At 41.4% G+C, this 21,100-nt stretch overlaps 1 protein-coding gene across 1 annotated transcript; it reads left to right on the top strand.

Moving 5' to 3' along the window:
• The first annotated feature begins 115 nt into the window (after window positions 1–115).
• On the top strand, window positions 116–13,470 carry LOC142053079 (ovalbumin-related protein X-like). Its single transcript, XM_075084173.1, has 8 exons — window positions 116–163; window positions 5,616–5,800; window positions 6,439–6,489; window positions 7,719–7,847; window positions 8,632–8,749; window positions 9,500–9,642; window positions 9,981–10,136; window positions 11,917–13,470. The coding sequence occupies exons 2-8, from the start codon at window positions 5,633–5,635 to the stop codon at window positions 12,316–12,318; spliced, it is 1,167 nt and encodes a 388-aa protein (XP_074940274.1). The 5' UTR covers window positions 116–163; window positions 5,616–5,632; the 3' UTR covers window positions 12,319–13,470.
• The last annotated feature ends 7,630 nt before the right edge of the window (window positions 13,471–21,100 follow it).

Below are 21,100 nucleotides of genomic sequence, written 5' to 3'. Positions count from 1 at the left end.
TATTTGCATGAACATCCATGGAAAGGTAATGCCCGTTTGTCCCACACTAGACAGATCTGTGTCTTTCCACAGTCTGATTACTGAGTAACCCTGAATTTACATATTCACCTTTCCACTGGACTCTAATCTCTCTGGTGGTTGCAGTTGTCTTCAGCTTTCTCTGGTATTTTGCTTTCTTTTAAACTGTTTCTTAGTACCTATGTATAAAATCATTGTCATTATACCTTCAAAAGGTTTGCAATGGATGGACAAGAAGGGCAAAGGAATATTTTTGGGTTGTTGCTGAAAAAGCCAAAAAAAGCAGTTTTGCGTAATACGTCTTTTTTCTCATATGAAGACTAGTGCTTATTTCCTTCAAACTATAACTGGTAGAAGGTTTTATACCAGGAAGTCCTGGTTCCTTGTGACCCCAGTAAGAAAGGCACTCAGACTTCAAAGGTATAGCTTCAAATGCCATTTATTTGAGCTAATACTCTAAAGAAAAAGAAGAAAGCATTGATAAACTTGGGTCCCTTCAGAGGTTGCACAGATGAGCTACTCAGCAGCTGTGTGCACCAAGGAAAGAGCAACACTGCTTGCCAGAGAGCACCACAGGCATGGCACAGTTGCAGTGAGTGAGATCCAGCCACCTGAGGAGCGGCAATTGGGCAAGCCTCTTTCTTTTGGCAAGTGTGTGCAGCAGAAAAAAAAGGTCACAATTTTACTGCTGCTTTATTATAACAAACTGAGTTATAGCTACAACCAACCAGCAATCAAGGGGCATAGAGGACTGGTGGATGCGCTTGGCGTCCTTTTACCTTGGGTTGCTGTGCAAACACAATACACATTGACATACGAGCTACTATGAGCTCTGAAGGGGAAAGGACATGTTACGCATTAACTTTTCCCTGGGCCTGACACACTGACTCTCTGAGAGGTTTAATACAAGGTGCTGGTTGTCCTAAAAGTGTAGCACTAACACTAATGACAGTCTGCCATGGACTGCGTGCACAGCACACAGAGCTGATCATCTCCAGCACAGCAAAGACCATGACTGAATAAAAAGCATCTGAAATCCTGTAAATGGGTCTTCTCTGGCCACATCTCAGTTCACTGAGAGGTGCCAGTATAGCACCTGCTAAGCAGGATGCAGATAGACAGGCTGTCCAAAGCATAATCAGACAATACCCCCAAACACTGCAAAATAGTTGCTGACCAATCATAAGAAATGGAATGTGAAAATCTGAACAGAGAAATGTTGGAAGGAGCTGCTTTTTTTTGCTGCTTAATATCTCCTTGATTATGCCAACACTGGGGAAGAATGACAAACCCTATGAATTGGTTTAGAAGCTACTCCACAATGGACTACCTGACAGATAAAAGGCAGCAGAGTCCTTGCTGACCTCTTTCCTAGGGCAGACATGGATATGGAGCAGAATTTAATCTGCTTGTCTTGCTTTACAGTGCTACACTCCTAGCTTTTGAGTTTCAGGAGAAGCATCTGATCTCCCTACATCAAATGTCCTATTTAAAGTTACAGCACAGCACTTGTTTGCTAATGACTGCACATGAATAGCCTGCTCTGATTAAAATTTTCAGCTACTCACAGGTTGCTTCTGCAACCACTTTTGCACTGCTATTCAGTGTAGGAAAAATATACAAAACAAACCCAAGGGTGTGTAGTGACAGACTCCTCTCTGGAGAAGTTGTACTGCCCCATGACTACCGGCGGAACCAAATTTCCTCTCTTCCATGAGGTCATTTACTTTGGGTGTTTTAAACTATCTTGCTTGCCTTGACAAAGTAGTTTTTCACATTAGGGTAGCTAGCATAATTCAGAAATTGAGCGGTTACCAGACATTCAAGAAGCTTATCTGTGTGGAGAACTGTGGTGATCGTGCTGCTGCAGAGGTATGAAATGTAGAGCATACAAAGAAGGCAAATATATTGGCTGGGAGAACATACCAGAAACACTTACATGCCCTCTTCTAGAGAAGTCAGTGCAACAAAATGTTTGTTGAAAAAATCTGGGACATAAGGCAAAGATCAGTCCATCTGTACAGGGCCAGTTGTGTCCTTCAGGTGCACACGCCACAGATGTCCACAGAGGACAAATGTATTGAACTAGAGGATGCAAAGCAGTGTGGGTGCCCAAGAAAGCTCTTCATGGAAGCCCCAAAGGCATGTTTGAGCAACTGCTGACCAGTAGCTGGAACTCTAATGTGAATATGTGAAAATGCAAGAATAAGAGAAGACACACTACACCTCTTTCCACATAAAACCTGTGCTCTTGTTCAGTAATGATTTGATAGGATAAAGTAAAAGCTACAGCATCCCAGCTCACACAATAGGGAACATTGAACAAGGTGAGAGGAAAGCTGCTTACTGTCTTTAGATTCTCCCATCTTCATCACTGCTATAACATCCTTGGACAAAAAGCTCATTCTGGGTTGGGAAACTGAAAGCCACACCAATTATCAGGCTCTGCATGTACACGCCTGCATTTCAGCAAAACAAAACACACTGTTAAGGGTGAAGTAGCTGCCTTTCCCTTTCACAGAGGGTGCACCTACTGCTGTATGCTCTGTGACTTAATATGTACAAATCTGGGATTTCTATTATCCACCCCTATGGCCTTTACAGACGCCAGGTTTGTTTCTTTCCTGCTCATCAAATCTATTATTCAATAAAGAGTAATAGCTTTTTACAATTGAATTATATTTGATATTGTGCATTATGATTGTCTAACAGACCATGAATGTTCCTGCAGACAGATTCTGTGCTTTATTCACCTGCCATTGTAAAAAGGGAGGTATGGAAGATCTATGAGAATGGCCTGTGTATGTACCATGGGCCTTGTTGCCATGACCTGCGGAGAATGAAAATTAAAAGCTGACCCTCAATCATCCTTTAAATCCTACTAGCTGGTTAAAAGCCAGTTCTGAATATCTGAATACTCTGATTTACAGCCCAATAAATATGTAATCCCTGACTGGTCCTCATATCTTTTCCTCTGCCAAGCCCACCCTCAGTCATCTAATTCATCCCAACACTGCTGCTCTGAATGTTTTCATGAAAATGAAGTTTTAGCAAAATGTGCTTTCTTCTCAGAGCCCTTCCCCCCTTCCTCAACCTGTATGCTGTGGACCCTATAGTTTGGCCTCAGGTGAAAAACAGTGGTCTCACCTAGGTACAGAAATAGACAGGGCTGTGCTTTTAACAGGTACAAGCTATAAACCACACCAGTCCTCAGACTCCAGGAACACACTTCTGCATTTTGACAGACCAAAACACCTTTCAGTACTATTTTGGTCTTGAAAAAGAAACAGAAACTTTTGGGTTTCTTCTTACATGGAAAAAATCAATTTCAAAACCCTCTGAATAGCATGACCATCCTGCAGCTGGCTCTGCTTGGTATTGCATTATTTTGGCACCACCAGATGGTCACTGTCCATGAGACACTTCCCTCTGTTCCACTGCACAGGCGCTATAGTAAGTTGTTGCGTATATATCAGACCTTCAGCAGTTAGCCCAGGATCTACTTTTCCCTTCATACTTGGTGGGAGTACTGTGTTACAGTGCTTCCCAGACTTACAGTGTCTCCTAGGTGAGAAGAGAAACCGCTAGGTCTTCAGGGACTGATGCACTTTTTTGCCCTCCCTGGTAATACAAGACTCTTTCCTCAGCTATATCTATGGATGGTCACTAACAATGGACTGTGGTGGGAACTGTTTGCTACTCCCAGATCACTGCACTATGACTAGGTCTTATTTTCTTGTAATATTTTGGGATCTTTAGCTTCTCTTGACCGTAAGAATCACCTGATCTGATGTTACAGCTAGGTTTATTTAAAAATGTATTATGTTTTCTTGGATATATTTGTAACACCGTTTTTCCTCAGTTTTTTGCATTTGTTTTTAATTTGGCTCTAGTTACCTAATATAGCCCAATCAGATTAATGTGTTGATTCAATAGAACTGCATGAAACATAGTTTTAGACCTGAACTCCAATTGCTTTGGTACAGCCTTATAAGTTACAGGAAAAGCTTAAATAATTCATTTTTTTAAATTATGTTTTACTTCAGTAAATAAGGCTGACTTGCTGCAGATAGAACACCGGTCTAATATTGGTCTACTCAGTGTTTCAAAGTGCAATGAATCAAGAGATTGTGACGAAAGGTAGTGACTCAAAAGATGATTCCTTGAAGGCTAACAGTGGGAGTGTCTCAAATGGTACAATATATATCAGCAAGAGCTCAGAGAATCTGTTTAGGTTCAGCTGGCAAGCTGGATTGTTACATGCCTCTTTGAAGTTTGTGGGGTAAGTATTTCTCCAAGTAAAATGTAATTTCTAATTTGTATTCTTTAATATGGAAAAAAGTGATATTAAGTTTACGAACTTTAAGGTAAGTATAAGACAGGTATGTAAAAAGACAGCATATACAGTAATTTTACCTTGCCGAATCAATATATCTATACTGTTTGACTGTCAAATACTTTTAGGTGTGCAAAATCTGAGTGTTTGCACATCATAGCTTTCAGAAGAAATACCCCTTTCTCACTGATAATCTGGTGTCACATTAAAACTGTTCCTTTATAATTTTAATAATTATTTTGGGAATAAAGCCATTTCTCTTTTCTCAGCCTCACTCTCTGAAGAGCACAGGTGATGTACAGTATGACAATTCACAGAGTCTGTGGTTCCACAGTCATTAGCGTCAGATGTCTCTCAGGTCACATAATCAACCACATCTGCTCCAACCTATGGATGTGCTGCTATTCCTCCACCTTTAACTGTTTTAGAGAGACAAGAACAGTATGTAACTTTCTTGGTCTCAGATTCAAAAGAGAGAATGACTGCAGGTTTCAATGAATATCCTTAATGTGTCACATTCATTTGCATGTACAGGGCTTACACCTGACTGACTGAATGCAGTTCTATGCTGTTTCAATCTGTACTGCCAAAGCCAGTATTTATGATATATATGCTCATGCTTTTTCTCAACAAAAAGCAGCAGCAGAGATTAAATGTCCAAAATGGGACTACAGGAAAGAACCTCCCTGAATCTATAGTTCAGCATCTAAGCAACTGGCTGGGTTTACAGAGCAACTTACTCCCATTATTCCTATAAACTACCAGAAAGCAACCTCCAAATTTGTGGCTGGTTGCACTAAACAACAGTAAGAAGAACACTAAGAGTATGGTGAGTTGACTACCTCTGATTTAAAGATCCAGAGCATGGTCCAGAGCAGCCACAGAAGAAATGAAATAAGAAGTTTGCATTGTCTCAGATATCATTCAGAGTCCTCTGGACAGCCATAGGGAAACTCATCCATTCAGCATTATATTTATCATATTGAAGCATGGACAAAACTATTTTCTAAAAGGCAAGTACAAGATGCTATCCTGATGATGAGCTAGTATCTTGCTGAAAGAAAACAAACACGCATTCAAAGATAAATGGCTCAGGAGTTACAATATTTCTAACGATCCCAGAATTTGTAGGCTTCACATCATGTATTGGTCCAGCATCACAAAACCAGCAATGTACTGGCAGTTTCTGGGCTATTGACAGTACTTTTTAAAACAAGTGTTACGTATTGCCACTATACAGTCATATTTCTGTTTGTTTCAGACAACACTGATTTCACAATGGGCTCCATCAGTGCAGCAAATGCAGAATTTTCTTTTGACGTATTCAAAGAGCTGAAAGTCCACCATGCCAACGACAACATCTTCTATTCCCCCCTGAGCATCATTGCAGCCTTGGCCATGGTCTATTTGGGAGCGAGAGGTAACACTGAGTATCAGATGGAGAAGGTAAGTTACATAAATGGATACAAACTCATTTTGATCCCATTCAACACAGCAACAGGTCAGATTTACATCTCTGGGAGTTTCTCCAGTTGAGGGGAGAAAATCACAGTCACATTTGGCACTGGATTCAAACCTGCTTAGAAAGAGAATGGCATTCCAGACTGTGAGTTTTGGATCTGGAGCTGAGTTTTCACTTACCATTGCTTTTCACTGTGAAGGGCAAGAATGGTCTTTGTTTTCCATTAAGAGCAGTCCTGAAGAATGGTTTAGGCAGGTCTCTTGCTTCAGCTTATGTTATCTCCCAAACCTGATCCCTTCCAGGTGGAAGGGAAAACTTGTAATAGACAAAAGATGAAACATTCAGAAAACAAGAGTCACAGTTATAAATACAATATAGTAAGGCTGTAGCTAGTTTTTAGACTGAATGGAAAAGAAGGGATCTAAGCTGAGGAGCTTAGTAACAAAATTTCAGCGTAGTACTTGTAAAAAAAAACCTGATTTAAAGCTCACGTGAAACTTCTTAGTTCATCTAGGTGCTAATCAGACCTGGTTAGACCAAACCTATAGTTTCAACACAAACATCAGTGACCCTCAGTGGACTTCACATTCTTAATTTCTTCTATTGCTATTTTCGATTGCAGGTTCTTCACTTTGACAAAATTGCAGGACTTGGAGGAACTATTCAGACCAAGGTACAGAAATCTAAGGTACATTTATTTCTCTTTCACATTTTTCTCCTGAAAATAGACTGGTCTGACTGTGTTTCAAGTAGGTTCAATGCCCTCCCAAACCTTTGCTAATTCTCTTAATCTGAGAGATATAAATAAATAAAAAAGAAACCAAGCTAAAAACGGAAAAAGAGGACAGGCTGCACATGTTGCACCAGAACAAGTGACAGGACAGGACAGGATACTTTGGGCACCAGGCTACCTTCTTGTGTAGTCGAGCATCTGCACACCTGCAAGTGCTGTGGGGGACAGCACTTGAAAGGGGCTCAGCACCTGGAGCCAGGGTACAGCAGTCAGACTCGCAGCTGAGACTCCTGAGTGGGGCAGGAAGATGCTTTGGCAGAAGAGAGCCCAGAAGCCTCAAAGACTGGAAAGTAACCACTGTTCCAAAAGCTAAAGGCACTTTTCCAGCCTCCAGTTCCCACTGTTATCCCAAGAGCACCATGAGGCATCCCAGTACCTTGATACCACCTGTGTGCTGAAGCTTGTTGCACAAGCACAAGGTGGGGCTTGCAAAGAACAAGACAAAGATTTTTTATTTTAAATAAAGAAAAAGAAAGGTAATATCAGCTAAAGCATTTAGTGGCTGGCTAAGCATTTAGAAAGGAACAGTTCAACACAATTCTCCTTCTCACAAAATGAAGTCCCAGCCGCTGTTTATCATTGTGCATTTTTCTTACACACTTTTAGCCTATGTCACCTGGAACACTATTGTTGGGGCTTTAGACAGTGATCCATTTTTTCACCATATTATGAGACACTTCCTGACTCCTGTGCCATCAAGCACTCTTCTCCCATCTGCGGCTTCGGCAGAAAGCTGCCATGAAAATGCATGCAGAAGCTGGGAACTAGAGGCTTTATGTCTATGACAACTCATCAATTGTAATCATTGACACCTGAATTTTCCTTTTTGTCACTTCACTCCCGAGCCATACAGTCTCAGATTCATCACTACGGTTTTCTGCTTGTTATCACCTAGAATGAGTGTCGTCATATGCTATGAATTAATTGTACATCATTAGTTGCTTATATTGAACATCCCTCCCATGGAGCTTTTAGACTGTAGTACATGTTCATTTATAAATGTCCAAACACTGTGTGTTTTCCCATGTTATTTGCACTTTATAAATAATTCTTTTCCTGGTAAAAGAAGCTAACAGCTATACCTTTTTATCTTCTTATCAACAACTCAGTGTGGCAAGTCTGTGAATATCCACATACTGTTTAAAGAACTTATCTCTGATATCACTGCATCAAAAGCCAATTATTCACTCCACATTGCCAACAGACTCTACGCTGAAAAGACATGTCCAATCCTACCGGTGAGTTGTACATTAGAGTGATTTCTTGCTAAACCCTGCATAAACCTGTAATGCAGGAGGACTGGCCAGAGTAGGTGTTCTGTTAATCTGGTGATCCCCGCTGGTGTAGACCTCCATGGCTTTTTCCCTTTGCCACAGCCCTGACAATAGCCTGAATAGAAAGCAATTCCAGGCAAAAAGATGACTCTATTGAAAAATGAATGGAGTAATAAACAAAACCATTTGGTAATGTATTACCATCCTCCCTGCTTGCTTCCCCAAAGCCTTTTCATTTTAATAGGTTGGTTGGGTTTTTAGGAAACAATTTGACTTCAGCACATTTCTTCACTTAAAAACCTCAACTCAAAAACAACTTTTGAAAGTGTCAAAATCTTTCCTTTGAAATTTTCAAAACAAACCAGACAAATATTCTAAATCAAAGAAACTTCTTATCTTTAAAAATAAGGAAAAATGCTTTAAGAAAAAGGAGTAGACATAACGATAATCAAACACTCCAAAATGAACCTGAAACGGTGGTTTTGGATCAGGCTTTCTTCAAGAAAATATTTAAACATTTCTAATATATACTTTTAACCGGTCAAGTAATAAAAATGTCAGATCGGAAAATGTCACGGATCAGAGTAATTTTTCTGGCCCAGTTTTAGCAGATTCTTCCAGGAAGTAAGCAATGAGAACAGCCTAACCATGGCATCACTATAAAAATCTTTTTAGCCATATTTTATTTCACCTTCATACTGTTTTTAAAATATGACTAGTTCGGTGGCTAAAATTTCTGTCTTTACAGATCTACTTAAAATGTGTGAAGAAACTGTACAGAGCAGGTCTGGAAATGGTCAACTTCAAAACAGCACCAGATCAAGCCAGACAGCTCATTAATTCCTGGGTGGAAAATCAGACAAATGGTAAGGTCAGACAAGATTTTGAAATATACTTCCCTCTCACAATTCTATTTGAACAACTTCTGGAAAGACTAAACACTGGAGGAGAAATTTTCTCCTCCTGTCCTCATTAGTGGACATTTCTTGTGAGAAGGGATGACTCTATTGCACCTGTGTGGCAGTGACAGTGTGTTTTAAATGTATCGGGCAAAGGCAGAGGTGACAGGATATGTACACTCTATATGCACTCTTTTTCTGTCTGGAGAGTTTAACTCATGCAAGGTCAGTCCCAGTTTCTCTAGAACATTGGCATAATTTTACAAAAATGTGCTGGATGGGTAAGAGTGGGCTACCAGAGGAGGAAGTAATGCATGCACTAGGCTGGTGGTAGGAAAGGAATGATTCAGGGGCTTGTGTGCATTTAGAGGTGGGAGGAAAAACAAGAGTGAAATGTAAGAAAGAAGCACAGTGAGAAACAGAAAATCTATATCACTGCTTCCTTCTCCTGTTCTTTTCTATATGAACCTTTTTCCAAGCACTGGTTAGAAATATTCATGGGGATGTATATGACTCTTGAACCTACCCGTCTTCTGGCAGAAATGTCTGTCCAGGTCCCAGTCATTCTGTATTAAATTATCCTCACGCACCTGAATTCCAGGTGCAGACCTTTGAAGATGAGGAAGTCAAGTCAAGCAGCAGCATGTCAATTGACCTCTAAAATGCAAGACTACTGGTATAAAACTTACAGCTCCCTACCCTGCTTCTTTTTTAAAGGACAGATCCAAGACATCCTTGAACCAGGCTCTGTTGATCTCGACACTGTGCTGGTCCTTGTGAATGCCATTTTCTTCAAAGGCCTATGGAAGACAGCATTTAAAGAAGAACACACTCAGGAATTTCCCTTCAGAGTGACAAAGGTTAGCAGGGCACGGAGGTAGGAGGGCATGGGCACAGCTTCTGGCCAGGCTGGCTGTTGGCTTACACAGCCAGCAGTCTGGGTGTTACGCACACCACCTGTTGCTGTCACAGCCCAGGTGATTTAGCTGGGCCCCTCACTGTCAGTACCTGGGCCAAAGGCCAAGGGGTGTTTCTAAGAGCTGTGTCTGACCAGACTTCCAGAGCACACCAGCAGGCAAGAGCGGAAGATGGAGACACAGCTCTTCTTCAAAGGCCCCTTTCAAGGGGCCTGCACATCTGCGTGCCTCAAGGGAAAAATTGCTGCCTGGTCACATCACCTCACGTTTTGCTTTTGCAGGAAGAAAGCAGACCTGTGCAAATGATGTGTCAGAACAGTACCTTCAAAGTGGCAGCAGTGGCTGCGGAGAAAGTTAAGATCCTGGAGCTTCCGTATGCCAGCGGAGAGCTGAGCATGTTGGTGCTGTTGCCTGATGATGTCTCTGGCCTGGAGCAGGTATGGCCCTGGCAGGGGAAGCAGAAGAGTTATCACTTTGGTGGGACTTGGTGACTGTCAGACCTTTTGCTGTCCATTTACATCACAGTTGCCCACGCCGCAGCTGTGCTGGGCAGGCAGGGGAGCGCAAAAGCCCCCCAGGTGCTACCAGGTGCTCAGGCAGAGACTGGCCTCTTAGGAGAGCCCTGGACTCAACCTAATAAAACAAAGGTAAAGGAGCGCGGTGCTGCTGTAGCCCTGCAGAAAAGGATGTTGCTATATGCAGCGATCTCTATAGGTACTAGAAACAGACACGCTAGCAGCTTTGGGGTTTTTTTTTCATTTTGAGTGATTTCAACTTCCAGGAGAGCACTCAACGGTTTGCTAACCAAGAAAAGTTTGTCCAAGGACAAGTGAAAAAGGAAGTGATGAGGAAAGCATTCCAAGAGCTGACTAACAGAAAATGGGAAAAGTATCATTAAAATGAACTAAGATGAGGGAAAGAATCAATAGAATATGCTCCAGGAGGTACAGTTTTGGAGCCAATTTGATTTGATGTTTTAAAGAGCTGTATTTTCACACAAAAAGGTTATGGGCACATAAAAAAAAAAGCTTATGGGCACATATTTCTTTCTGTTCATGTAATTTCACCCACCCCTCATATAAGCTGATGAGGAAATTTTGCTAAAACTGATGAGAATTAGGCATTCTTTGCAGGAATCACTAATGATTTTTTTTTAACAAAATCCTCATTAAATGTCATAAATGGGCCGCTTTCAAATATTGCTCTGATTATGTCATCATACAATGAAAATCAAGGTTAGATAAAGCATGTTCTTAATAAAATATCCTTGATTTTGAAATGCTGTAAATAATCAAGCTAAACTAACTCATCATTAACACTTCAACAGTTAAGACTTCAGAGAGTCTTAGATATAGAGATGGAAAGGCAATGCATGGAAGGTGTTTGGAAATTACACATCAAACAGAAAACCAAAGATGGGATGAACATCAACAGCAGAAAGAATCGGTGAATAGAAAGGACAGAAAATGAGAACAGCATAGAAAGTAAAAGAAAACAAAAAATGCTTTAAGTCAGGTTGAGTCAGTTTTTGCCAGATGCATGAAAACCATTTTAAAATGTCCTTTAATAAAAAAAAAAAAATATATAAGTGGGACCAGTATGCAGTAAGGCAGGAATACAAATATAATCTACTGACTGTGCAAAATTAAATGAAACTTCTGTCTTCATCTTGGAAGAAAATGAGTGAATATAGGATGCTAACGGCAAACAGGAAATAAAAATGAACAGATGCAAAGGACAAACAAAACTCAAAACCTTAATTTGTTTCAGCCAGGTGGACTGAATTATCTTCATGCAGAATTTCTGAAAGAAGTAGCAAAAAACCCAGAATTCCAATGTCAAACATTTAAAATAAAGTTATCAAGGTGTTATCAAATTACCAATCTGTACTCAAGAAAGGGAAAAAGTGATTCAGTTTGCATTATATAACCCATTTCACAGCTGACTGCTTTACTAGGCAGTTGGGTTGTGCCTCATGAGACTCAAGGTTAGTTGGACAGAAGGGGATATATCAGGTGAGTAAGGAACTGAATAAAAGGACAGTGACACAGACAGCACTGGAGAGGCAAATAATACACTACAAGAAGGATGTTAATAGGATGCACTTCAGGAACCATCCTGGTTTGTTTTTTTTTTATGATAGACTTGATGAAAATGAATGGTAGGAAGAAGTTGTATTCACATCTCAGGTATTTCATTCCCCGTCTCTCTTTCCAGCTTGAGAACAAAATCAACTTTGAAAAACTTACGGAGTGGACCAGTCCTAATGTGATGGAAAAGAAGAGAGTGAAAGTCTACCTCCCGCGCATGAAGATTGAGGAAAAATATAACCTCACATCTGTCTTAATGGCCTTGGGCATGACTGACCTGTTCAGTCCTTCAGCCAATCTGACTGGCATCTCTTCCACAGAGAGCCTGAAGATATCTGAGGCCATCCATGAGGTGTACATGGAAGTCAATGAAGAGGGAACTGAGATGGCAGGTTCAGCGGGGGTGATGGGAGACATCAGACATTCCCCTGAGTTTGAAGAGTTTAGGGCTGACCACCCTTTCCTTTTCTTGATCAAACACCATCCAACCAATAGCATCCTCTTCTTTGGTAGATATCGTTCCCCCTAGAGAAAGAAAGAGCTGGAAATAATGCTTCCCTTCCCCTCAGGAATAGACCCCCTTTACCATAACATTGTTGCTTAATCTCATCTCTTCAATATTTTCTCCAAGTGGAAAGCCTAATCTAAGAAATGATCATTTAAAAAGCTTCCATAGCAGACATACCAGCAGGTGAGGAAACAGCAGCAAGCATGTTTACTCCTTTCCCTTCTCTTAGTGGTTTCAGTATTGCTTGAGCTGAGCAAAGACTGAGCCAACAGAGAACTGAAGCACCCACCAGCCAGGAAGGACTCAAGCAGTTTTCACAAATTGCAGGGATGGCTCCAAGTCTTGGGAGTCCATTACATAGAAAGCCATGGGCTGTGCTCATCCCATTCCCCGGTAGCATACTGCTGACCAAACCATGTTGTTGTTCCTGACACATGGGCTTTAAGATCTCCAGTCTGGAGGAGATCCTTGTGGATAATGTTCTTCTATGTAGGTTATTGACTGGTGCCTATGTAAATTTTTTTTTTTTTTACTTAACTGTTGGGAAGTGTTGTACATGTCCACTATCACCAGAATTGTCTTCTCACCATAAGCTCCTCACCAAATCCTGCATTTCTCACAGAGGTTCTCCAAAGTCAAGGAGAGTGTCCCCTCCACTTCAGAGAGCACAGAGAGATCTAACTTTATGTATGTGCAGTTATGCCTTCTCACAGGGTGTAGATTTAAAGCCCAAAACATGGATATCTGGGTGATCCAGGTAATCCAGAACTCAGTGAGAACTTCCAGCCAGCTGTCCGAAGTCTTGTTTAAAACATTGGCAGACACTTCGAATTTGAGAACATTTTGATTTTTGTGAAAAATCCTGCAAGAGGCATTAAAGAATCTGATTTCTCCATGGGAGCTTTATGAAAAAATATGGCTTTCAAAATAATCCCTGCTTCTGTTGAGGTTGCTTATCAAGTAAACTTCAGTTAGTCCCTGGAAAGCTCTCAGATGAAGTTCAAAACTCAAGTGCATTACTATTCCGTGAATGCAGCTGGGCTTCTTTGTTCCTATGAGAGTTCAAAGCTACATCTCTTGTTTTTAAAAAATACTTGAGAATCCTAATATTCTCTGTCTTTTCCTTCCTACGTGTCCATTGCCATCTGCAAATACAGATATATTGGCTCAATACTACGTCCTGTTTTCATTTTAATCATACATTATGGGTTTTGATGCATAGAATTGATTTTTTTTTTTGTTAACATAATAAAAGAAAATCACTTGTGTTTGTCATGAGAATTATATTAATTTTCTGGACCACAAACCCTTAAAAATATACTTACTTTGGTAACCGTTGTGAATAAAATGGGATTTAGCATGAAATCCTATCTCTACAATGAATAAAGCTTGTAGATATGAAGTTTCCTAGGCATTTATGAAATGCATAAATTCACACATCTAGAGTTTGATTCCTCTCTGTATTACAGATTACTGAGAAACAGCCTAATGGAATACGAATCTATTATTAATGTCTTTTTCAATATAATTCCCTTGGGTAATAAAGATGCACTGACAATTAGTCTGTTAAATATTTCAAGGATATTCTAGCAGCCCTGTTATTTTAGATGATGAAATAATCTGAAAATCATATAACTCAAAAGGCATAAGAAACAATAAGGAGATAGACAACTATTAGGCAAAGCATTTCCTCACTTAGAGGCTTGAGAGGAGGAACTCTGTCATTAATATCAGCTATTTCCACATATGTGTGGTATGATAAAAGCAGACCTGTAGAGGAAAGCAGCTGGTGCTACAGGTCTGCCATCCACATTATTTGAATACCATCAGGAGATTTGTGATACAGACTCAGCTGTTTTCAGTGGTAAAACTACCCATTTTACCAAGTATACTTTAATTTTTGTCTTTAGAAATGAAAGCAGTGATATTAACAGTTCCAAGAGATGCAAAATTTCAACATCTCAAGATTTATCATAAGCATTTTATTAACCTTTTCCATGTCTTGTAGCCAGAAGCAGTTGACCCAGTTTGTTAAATTTAAAAGCCCGTACACTTAAACAATAAGAAGACTTGAAAAGAGTTACATTTGCAAACTGGCCTTCCTATGATTATTAAACTGGAAAGGGCTTAAAGTACACAGATATGCCTCAGTGACCAATGTTGTTTCCCGAACGACAACAAAGGTCAAAATGAAGGAATGGGAAAAAAGCAAAGGAGCCATGAGGCTTTCAAGCAAGTACAAAGCTTCCCCTTTCTCAAAAGAGAAAACAGAAGGCATCAAAAAGTGCAAATTCAGTAATACTGGACCAAACCTGCAGCAAAGTACCAACAGCTAGGACCTGGCCCTGGACACCACAGCCCAGGTAGGAGGCACAATAGTTAAAGGGCAGTGGAAAAGTATTCCTCATGAAGGGAGTGGCAGACCTGGCTAGTGGCATGATGAATAACTGCTGTGGCTTCTGAGCTCTCCAAAACCCTGGGGACATTTGGGAGAAGCAGCCCTCCCTGTGCCCGAGAGAGATGGGGTCCGTGGTTCAGTCTCTCTGTGCTCTCTCCCACCAAGCAAGCATGCAGTGGAAAGGTGTAGGTGTTCCAGGAGCATGGCTGGACCCTGTGCTCTACCTCTGCGCTTTCACCTGGCAGGTTTCATTTCCCAGGCATGGCTCTGGTTCTCATGCCCATAGGCAGCTGAGCGAATTTGCTTTAAGAAAAAATATATGGCCAAAATTTTAACAATATTAAAATTCACCAGAAGTTTTTACTTTAAAAAAGACAAAAATAGATAAACCTTGAAAACCTCCTTGTTGCTACTGTTGTTTTTGTCGTAGCCTTCCAAAGGCTTCTGGCATTTTTGTTTTCTGAAGAATTGCAACACTGTTTCTGTGACAGATTGCTGTGCAGCACCGGACAGAAGGCTTGGCAGGTAACACATGGGGGGCAAGACAAAGTCTGAAACCTTCTGCACCTCTTGGTGCAACTAACACACCTCCAGAAAGCACAAAGAGAGGTTCAAGACCCTCCCAGTATGAGGTGACATTGCTCCTTGTGCAGCATGGAAACAGTACTCCTCTGTGGGACTTGCCATAGACTCCCATCCCAAGTGCCTCATCTACACCACAGACCTTTCTTTGCACATTAATGTGCAATAACCCTGCTGTCTCCATCTCCCTGGAGATTTTCCTCTATATATAACACCAAATCACAGAACAGCTGAGATCGGAAGTGATGCTGCCGACTGCCTATTCCAAACTACCCCCTGCAAGCAGGGTCAGCTACAGCACATTGCTTGGGACCATGTCCTGCTGGGTTTTGAATATTTCCAAGGATGGGAACTCCACAGCCTCTTTAGACAGCCTGGCTTTTCCTCCTTCCCCACAAACAAATGTATTTTCTTACGTTTAAATGGCATTTATGCTATTTCGAGTTGTGTCCATTCCCTCTTGCCTGTTCACTGGAGAAAGTCTGGCTCCATCTTCTTTTCACCTTCCCATCAAGTAAGTTAGGCACATGAATAAGATCCCCCCTGCACTTTCTCCTCTCCAGGGTAACAAGTTCTATCTATCTGAGCCTCTCCTCTCATGACAGATGCTTTAATCACTTCATCATCTTTGTGTCTCTTCTCTCGTCCTACTCCAGTACATCCACATCTCTTTTGTACCAGAAAGCCCAGAGCTAGCCACAGCGCTCCAGCTGTGGTCCCACAAGTGCTGAACAGAGGAGAATGTTAACCTCCCTTTACCTGTTGTCAATGCTTTTCCTAATGCAGCCTATGATGCTGTTGACTTTCTTTGCCACAAGGACACACTGCTGACTAACGGTTACCAGGACCCCCAGTTCTTTTCTGCAAAGCTGACATGATGGCATGGAGCTTTGTGAAGTGACATTTCTCCTTCTCTCCTTTTCTGCAGCAGTTTTTTTTCCTGCAGGGGGGGCAGGAAACAGGCCAGGAATATTATTAAGAATTTCAGGAGGCTACTAGTTAGAGGAGAGGAAGGCTTCATGGAAGGATGTCTGTGTTGAAACAAACGAAGAGATTAGTTTATCTTATTTCGTGCAAAAGAAAACTACTGTTTTTCCTGGGAGCATGTGCCTCGATGACTGGCATGCTGGGCAGCCCTTCAGTGAGCAGTGGGAGGTAGAGTGACAGGCATGGTGGCATGAGCAGTGCTAGTCACGGGCTGCCATGAACGGTCTTCTCTATGAGGCGGGACTCTGCTAACTAAGCTCCCATGTAGCACAGCCAGTAAACTAGTTGTGCCAATGCCAGCGGCCACCTGTCCTGCACCATGTGTATGCTGGGTGTAAGGGCCTGGTTACCATGCTGCCTCCTTAAGACCCAGTGAGGTAAGACCATCCTCAGCCTCACCCTGGCTGTTGGCTGATTCCAGGGACTTGAGGGGTGAATAAGGGACTTCACATATGCTGATAAAGGGACTGGTGTGTGTGCTGGTCCAGAACCTGTAAAGCAGCAGACTCTGGACACTGCGTGCACTGCTAAGCAAAGGCACTAGGTGTGAGAGACCTGTGACCAAGGCCTTCATGGGATCCTTCTGAAGATGCCTTCACTGGAGAAATCAACTCTGCCAACACTGAGGTATGCATATCCCTGTCACAGTCTATGAAGGATCAAGGCAGCATTGGAGCCAACAATGTCCATCTCTTCAGTATGGCACAGTGATGCTGCAGAAAGGTGCCAGGTGGGCTGTGAGCTCCTGTCTGAAGGAGCTTGACCAGACACCTAATTTTCTTCACACTGGGGAAAGAACACTGTCCTACAGGACAACTGAGAGAGAAACTACCGCTGACAGCTACAGCACCAAGGTCTGCAATGGCAACTAACTGAACAATCACTGGCAGTCACTCTGAGCAAGACAAATACAAAACAATCAACATGCTCCTTCCTACTGGCAAAAGAGCAGCAGTGTGGATGAGAACAAAATCTTGAGTTCTGCGTGGGTTATTGCAATTGGATGAGAGGCTTTGGTCTGTGAGCTGACCTGGACTTCATATCCTTTTGGAAAGGCTCAAATGTCCAAGAGTCTGTTGGTTTAGGGACAGCTCCACAATGCAATTCCTGGCAGAGCAAAGGGCAGCAGAGCCTTAGCTGACCTCTTTCGTGGGACAAGCATTGTCAAAATAAGGACATGTGGCAAAACACATCCTTTTGTGTTTGTGTTGCATTACACAGCTGTGCTGGACAGGGCAATCCATTATCTTTTAGCCCAGGAAGGGTTTCAACTACAGGAAGTTTCGCTTAATCTCACTAGTCTCCATGACAGATCTAAAGTCGCCAAGTAGACCATGCAATAGCTCTCATATTTTTACGATTCTTCACTGATGGCTGATCATGATCAAGACTTTTACTTACCTGTGGAATGATTTGTCACTCCTGCAACTTGCTTTACATTAATCATTCATTTGACCAGTAAAAAATAGAAATGCTAACAAAACCAGTAACTCGGGTTGTGTATTAACATGCTTCTGGAAAAGTGTACTTCTCTACTGAAAAACAAAAAATCCACAGAATCACAGAATGGTGGAGGTTGGAAGGGACCTCTGGAGATCATCGTGTCCAACCCCGCTGCTTGAGCAGGCGCACCCAGAGCAGGGGGCACAGGAATGCGTCCAGGTGGGTTTTGAATGTCTCCAGGGAAGGAGACTCCACAACTTCCCTGTGCAGCCTCTTCCACTGCTCTGTCACCCTCACAGGAAAGAAGTTTTTTCTCATGTTTAAGCGGAACTCCCTGTGTTCGAACTTGTGCCCATTGGCCCTTGCCCTGTCATTGGGCATCACTGAAAAGAGTCCAGTCCCATCCTCTTGACATCCACCCTGCAGATATTTGTAAGTACTGATGAGATTCCCCCCTCAGCCTTCTCTTGTCCAGGCTGAACAAACCCAAGTCTCTCAGCCTTTCCTCATAAGGAAGATGCTCCAGTCCCCTGATCATCTTGGTAGCTCTCTGCTGGACTTGCTCTAGCAGTCCCCCATCCTTAAACTTAATTCCTTTAATTTATGAATATATTAAACTCAGAAGTATTTTGAAAACCATGCCATTGCTAACAACATTAATTCTGTGAATTGGCTGTTATGAAACAACTGAACTGACTTACTGGACATCTTGGTAGCTACGAAGTTACAGGCTGTCTATGATGATCCAAATGTGATTCAGGTAGATGGTGCACAAATGCCAAGGTGGCTCACATATGGTGAACTGGAGTGTACTGTTAGACAATTTGATTGTCAAGGACAAAGATTCAAGGCATACTCAAAAGTAAGAAGTGACAGGGTAAAACATACTGGCTAATCCTTTGACTTCTGATCTGTAAAGTATACAACAATGGACCATGGCTGTGAGTGTTAAAGCCTGTTTGAACAGAAACAAAGCAGTCTTAAGCAGGAAAGGCAGAAGGAACAGCAGCTGCAGGAACAGCCTGCAGCTTAGGGAGCAATCCCAATGTGTGATTAAGTTATTTACTATGTACAGACACATTCACCCATTTGACCTGTCTTTCCACTAACGTGGTGATACCATTTTCAGCTAAAAGGGACTCGCAACAGTGGTGACCATTTTATGTAGTGCTCCTGTAAGAGAATAGCTTGTTCTCTTTGCAATAGATTTGTAGTTATGGGCCACCAATGTGAGGCAAGGCCTAAAGACCTTTCTCAAAAATACTGTTGCTGCATAGCAATGGCTGTAGTAGACCAGTCTGGGCTACACCCTGTGCCATGTAAAGTACTAGCGGTATGGAAGTGCACCAGTCCAGACTGAGCTCTTCGTGGTTGTTATTGCACTAGCATCTTCAGCTGCATGGGACTAATAAGGACTGCATTAGGGAGAAAGGTATAGGTGATTCAGAGGCTTTCCACTTGCGTAGACAACTAAAATGGTTAAATAGTTCACTTCTCTCCAGAAGCATAATTTGTTCTAGACAATTTCAGAGGAATTTTGTGTATTGACTTTGGATTTATGTTTTAAAATCACATGGCATTTAGAGAGGTCAAAGCAGTTTCTTTTATTGTCCTTTCATTCTTTTATTTCAAAGGAATTATGCGACTGCTTTCTGCTTGCTATTGTATATTATGACTGTCCTGCAGACCATAAATGTTTCTTCTGGTGGTTTGTTCACCTGATGTGCCATGAAGTTACTTGTGGAAGATCTGTAAGAATGGCCTCTGTATGTACAAAAAGCACATTTTGAACCTAGCATCTGGTGCTGTGTGACCTGTAGAAAAGGAAAAGAACAACTCATCTTAAACTACCCTTTGAAATTTTAGCAGCGAGTTCAAATCCTTTTCTGGTAGCATCTGACTGGGATCTAAATATCCTGATGCCTGAATTTAAAAAGCAACAGAAGTCTTGTCTGTCTTCTCTGCTCAACCCCTCTTTCCCCAACACGCCTTTCTTCAGCTCTGTAATTCTTTATACAGATGGTCTGAATATTGCTTTTGAAATTAATTTGTATTCCCACAATATGCTCACTGAAGGTTTTGTTCCACTCATGTGCTGCACAGACTGTGACTACATCTGAATTCCCTGAGCTAGATTGCTCTAGGATGAAAAACTGTGCTCTGTGAAGCACTATGTCTGTGATCTTTTACAATGCAGGCTGTAAGTGGCACTGGGCAATTACATATAAGTTTTTGCAGAATAATCTATTTCAATATTATTAAATTTGGCAACTTACATTTGAAGGATGTGCTCTTTCTCAAGTCCCTTGGTAGCCAAAGTTTCTCCAGTCATCAGTAAAAGCTATGGATTCTGGTGGAAAGAAAGACTAGTAATATTGGCAGCCCAGCCAACAATGGGAGAGAAAAAATTTGCAATATGTATAGTGTGGGCATACCAGAGCAAGTGGTCCTGCATATGCCAATCTTACCAAATTTTTTGAGTTCACAGAATGGTGATTCTGAAAGGGATCTGGCTTGTCTGTACCCATTACAGAAGAATAATAAGGAAATTAACTCACAGTTCCTTAGAGACATTCTGCAAGGCTGAATTTCTCACTTTTTTAATTTTTACAAGCTATGCCACGCTATTTGCTGCTATAACCAAATCACACTTACTATTCAAGTTCCAATGAATGGCTTTTATCACTATTTTTGCTTCATCCATTTCAATATGCTCCTTCCTTTTCTGCAAGGTTTCACATGCTATGATGAATGAATATTCTGTTCTGGAGATATTAGGGTAAAATCCTTTCATTTGGGCTTTTTTTGTTTTTTGAAAGAATGGACTTATTCCAAGTAAAAGTGCATGTCTGACTTTGAGCTCCATCCATCACTTTATTTGGTAAACACAGAACAGGCAGCATGGGGCGTGTCACAAAATTGCACAAGATATATTTCAAGGAGTTCAGCAAGTGTGCCCCAAGTACAGCTGAGAAGCTGTACTATTACCTTCGCAGGTGAAGCTGATAAGGTAAGCATTTCTTTCGATTATGATTTAAGTACTAATCTGCAATTTCAAAAAAAAATTATTACAAAACTTACAAAGACTGATGTAACCTCATGTTTATGACCTTCAATATCAGTTGAAGAAACAAATGATTAAACGATGTCTTCTGCAGAAACCTCATGTCACCTTCACATATGTGTTCTGCAGTATTTTGCTGTTCCACATTCTGTCATGCATAATGTCAAAGTATTTGTTTGTATGAACTAAAGCTTTGTTTACTAACATGCACACTGAAAAGCTGGTGATATGTTATGACAGCCTTTCTTCCATCTTCCTCTATCCCTTTAATTTTTCATTTAGAATTAAAGGACAAGATGGATTTTGTTTAATTTCCAGAGGATGCAACT

This window comes from Phalacrocorax aristotelis, chromosome 2, assembly GCF_949628215.1.
Source record: "Phalacrocorax aristotelis chromosome 2, bGulAri2.1, whole genome shotgun sequence".
Taxonomy (NCBI): domain Eukaryota; kingdom Metazoa; phylum Chordata; class Aves; order Suliformes; family Phalacrocoracidae; genus Phalacrocorax; species Phalacrocorax aristotelis.
Note: the sequence above shows the minus strand (reverse complement) of the source record. Positions and strands in the feature narration are given on the sequence as shown.

Bases quoted from the DNA above. Each gene is read 5' to 3' on its own strand.
- LOC142053079 (XM_075084173.1), top strand. From the start codon at position 5,633: ATGGGCTCCATCAGTGCAGCAAATGCAGAATTTTCTTTTGACGTATTC. The intron at 5,801-6,438 runs GTAAGTTACATA...TTTCGATTGCAG, and splicing joins CTGAGTATCAGATGGAGAAG to GTTCTTCACTTTGACAAAAT. The intron at 8,750-9,499 runs GTAAGGTCAGAC...TCTTTTTTAAAG, and splicing joins GGTGGAAAATCAGACAAATG to GACAGATCCAAGACATCCTT.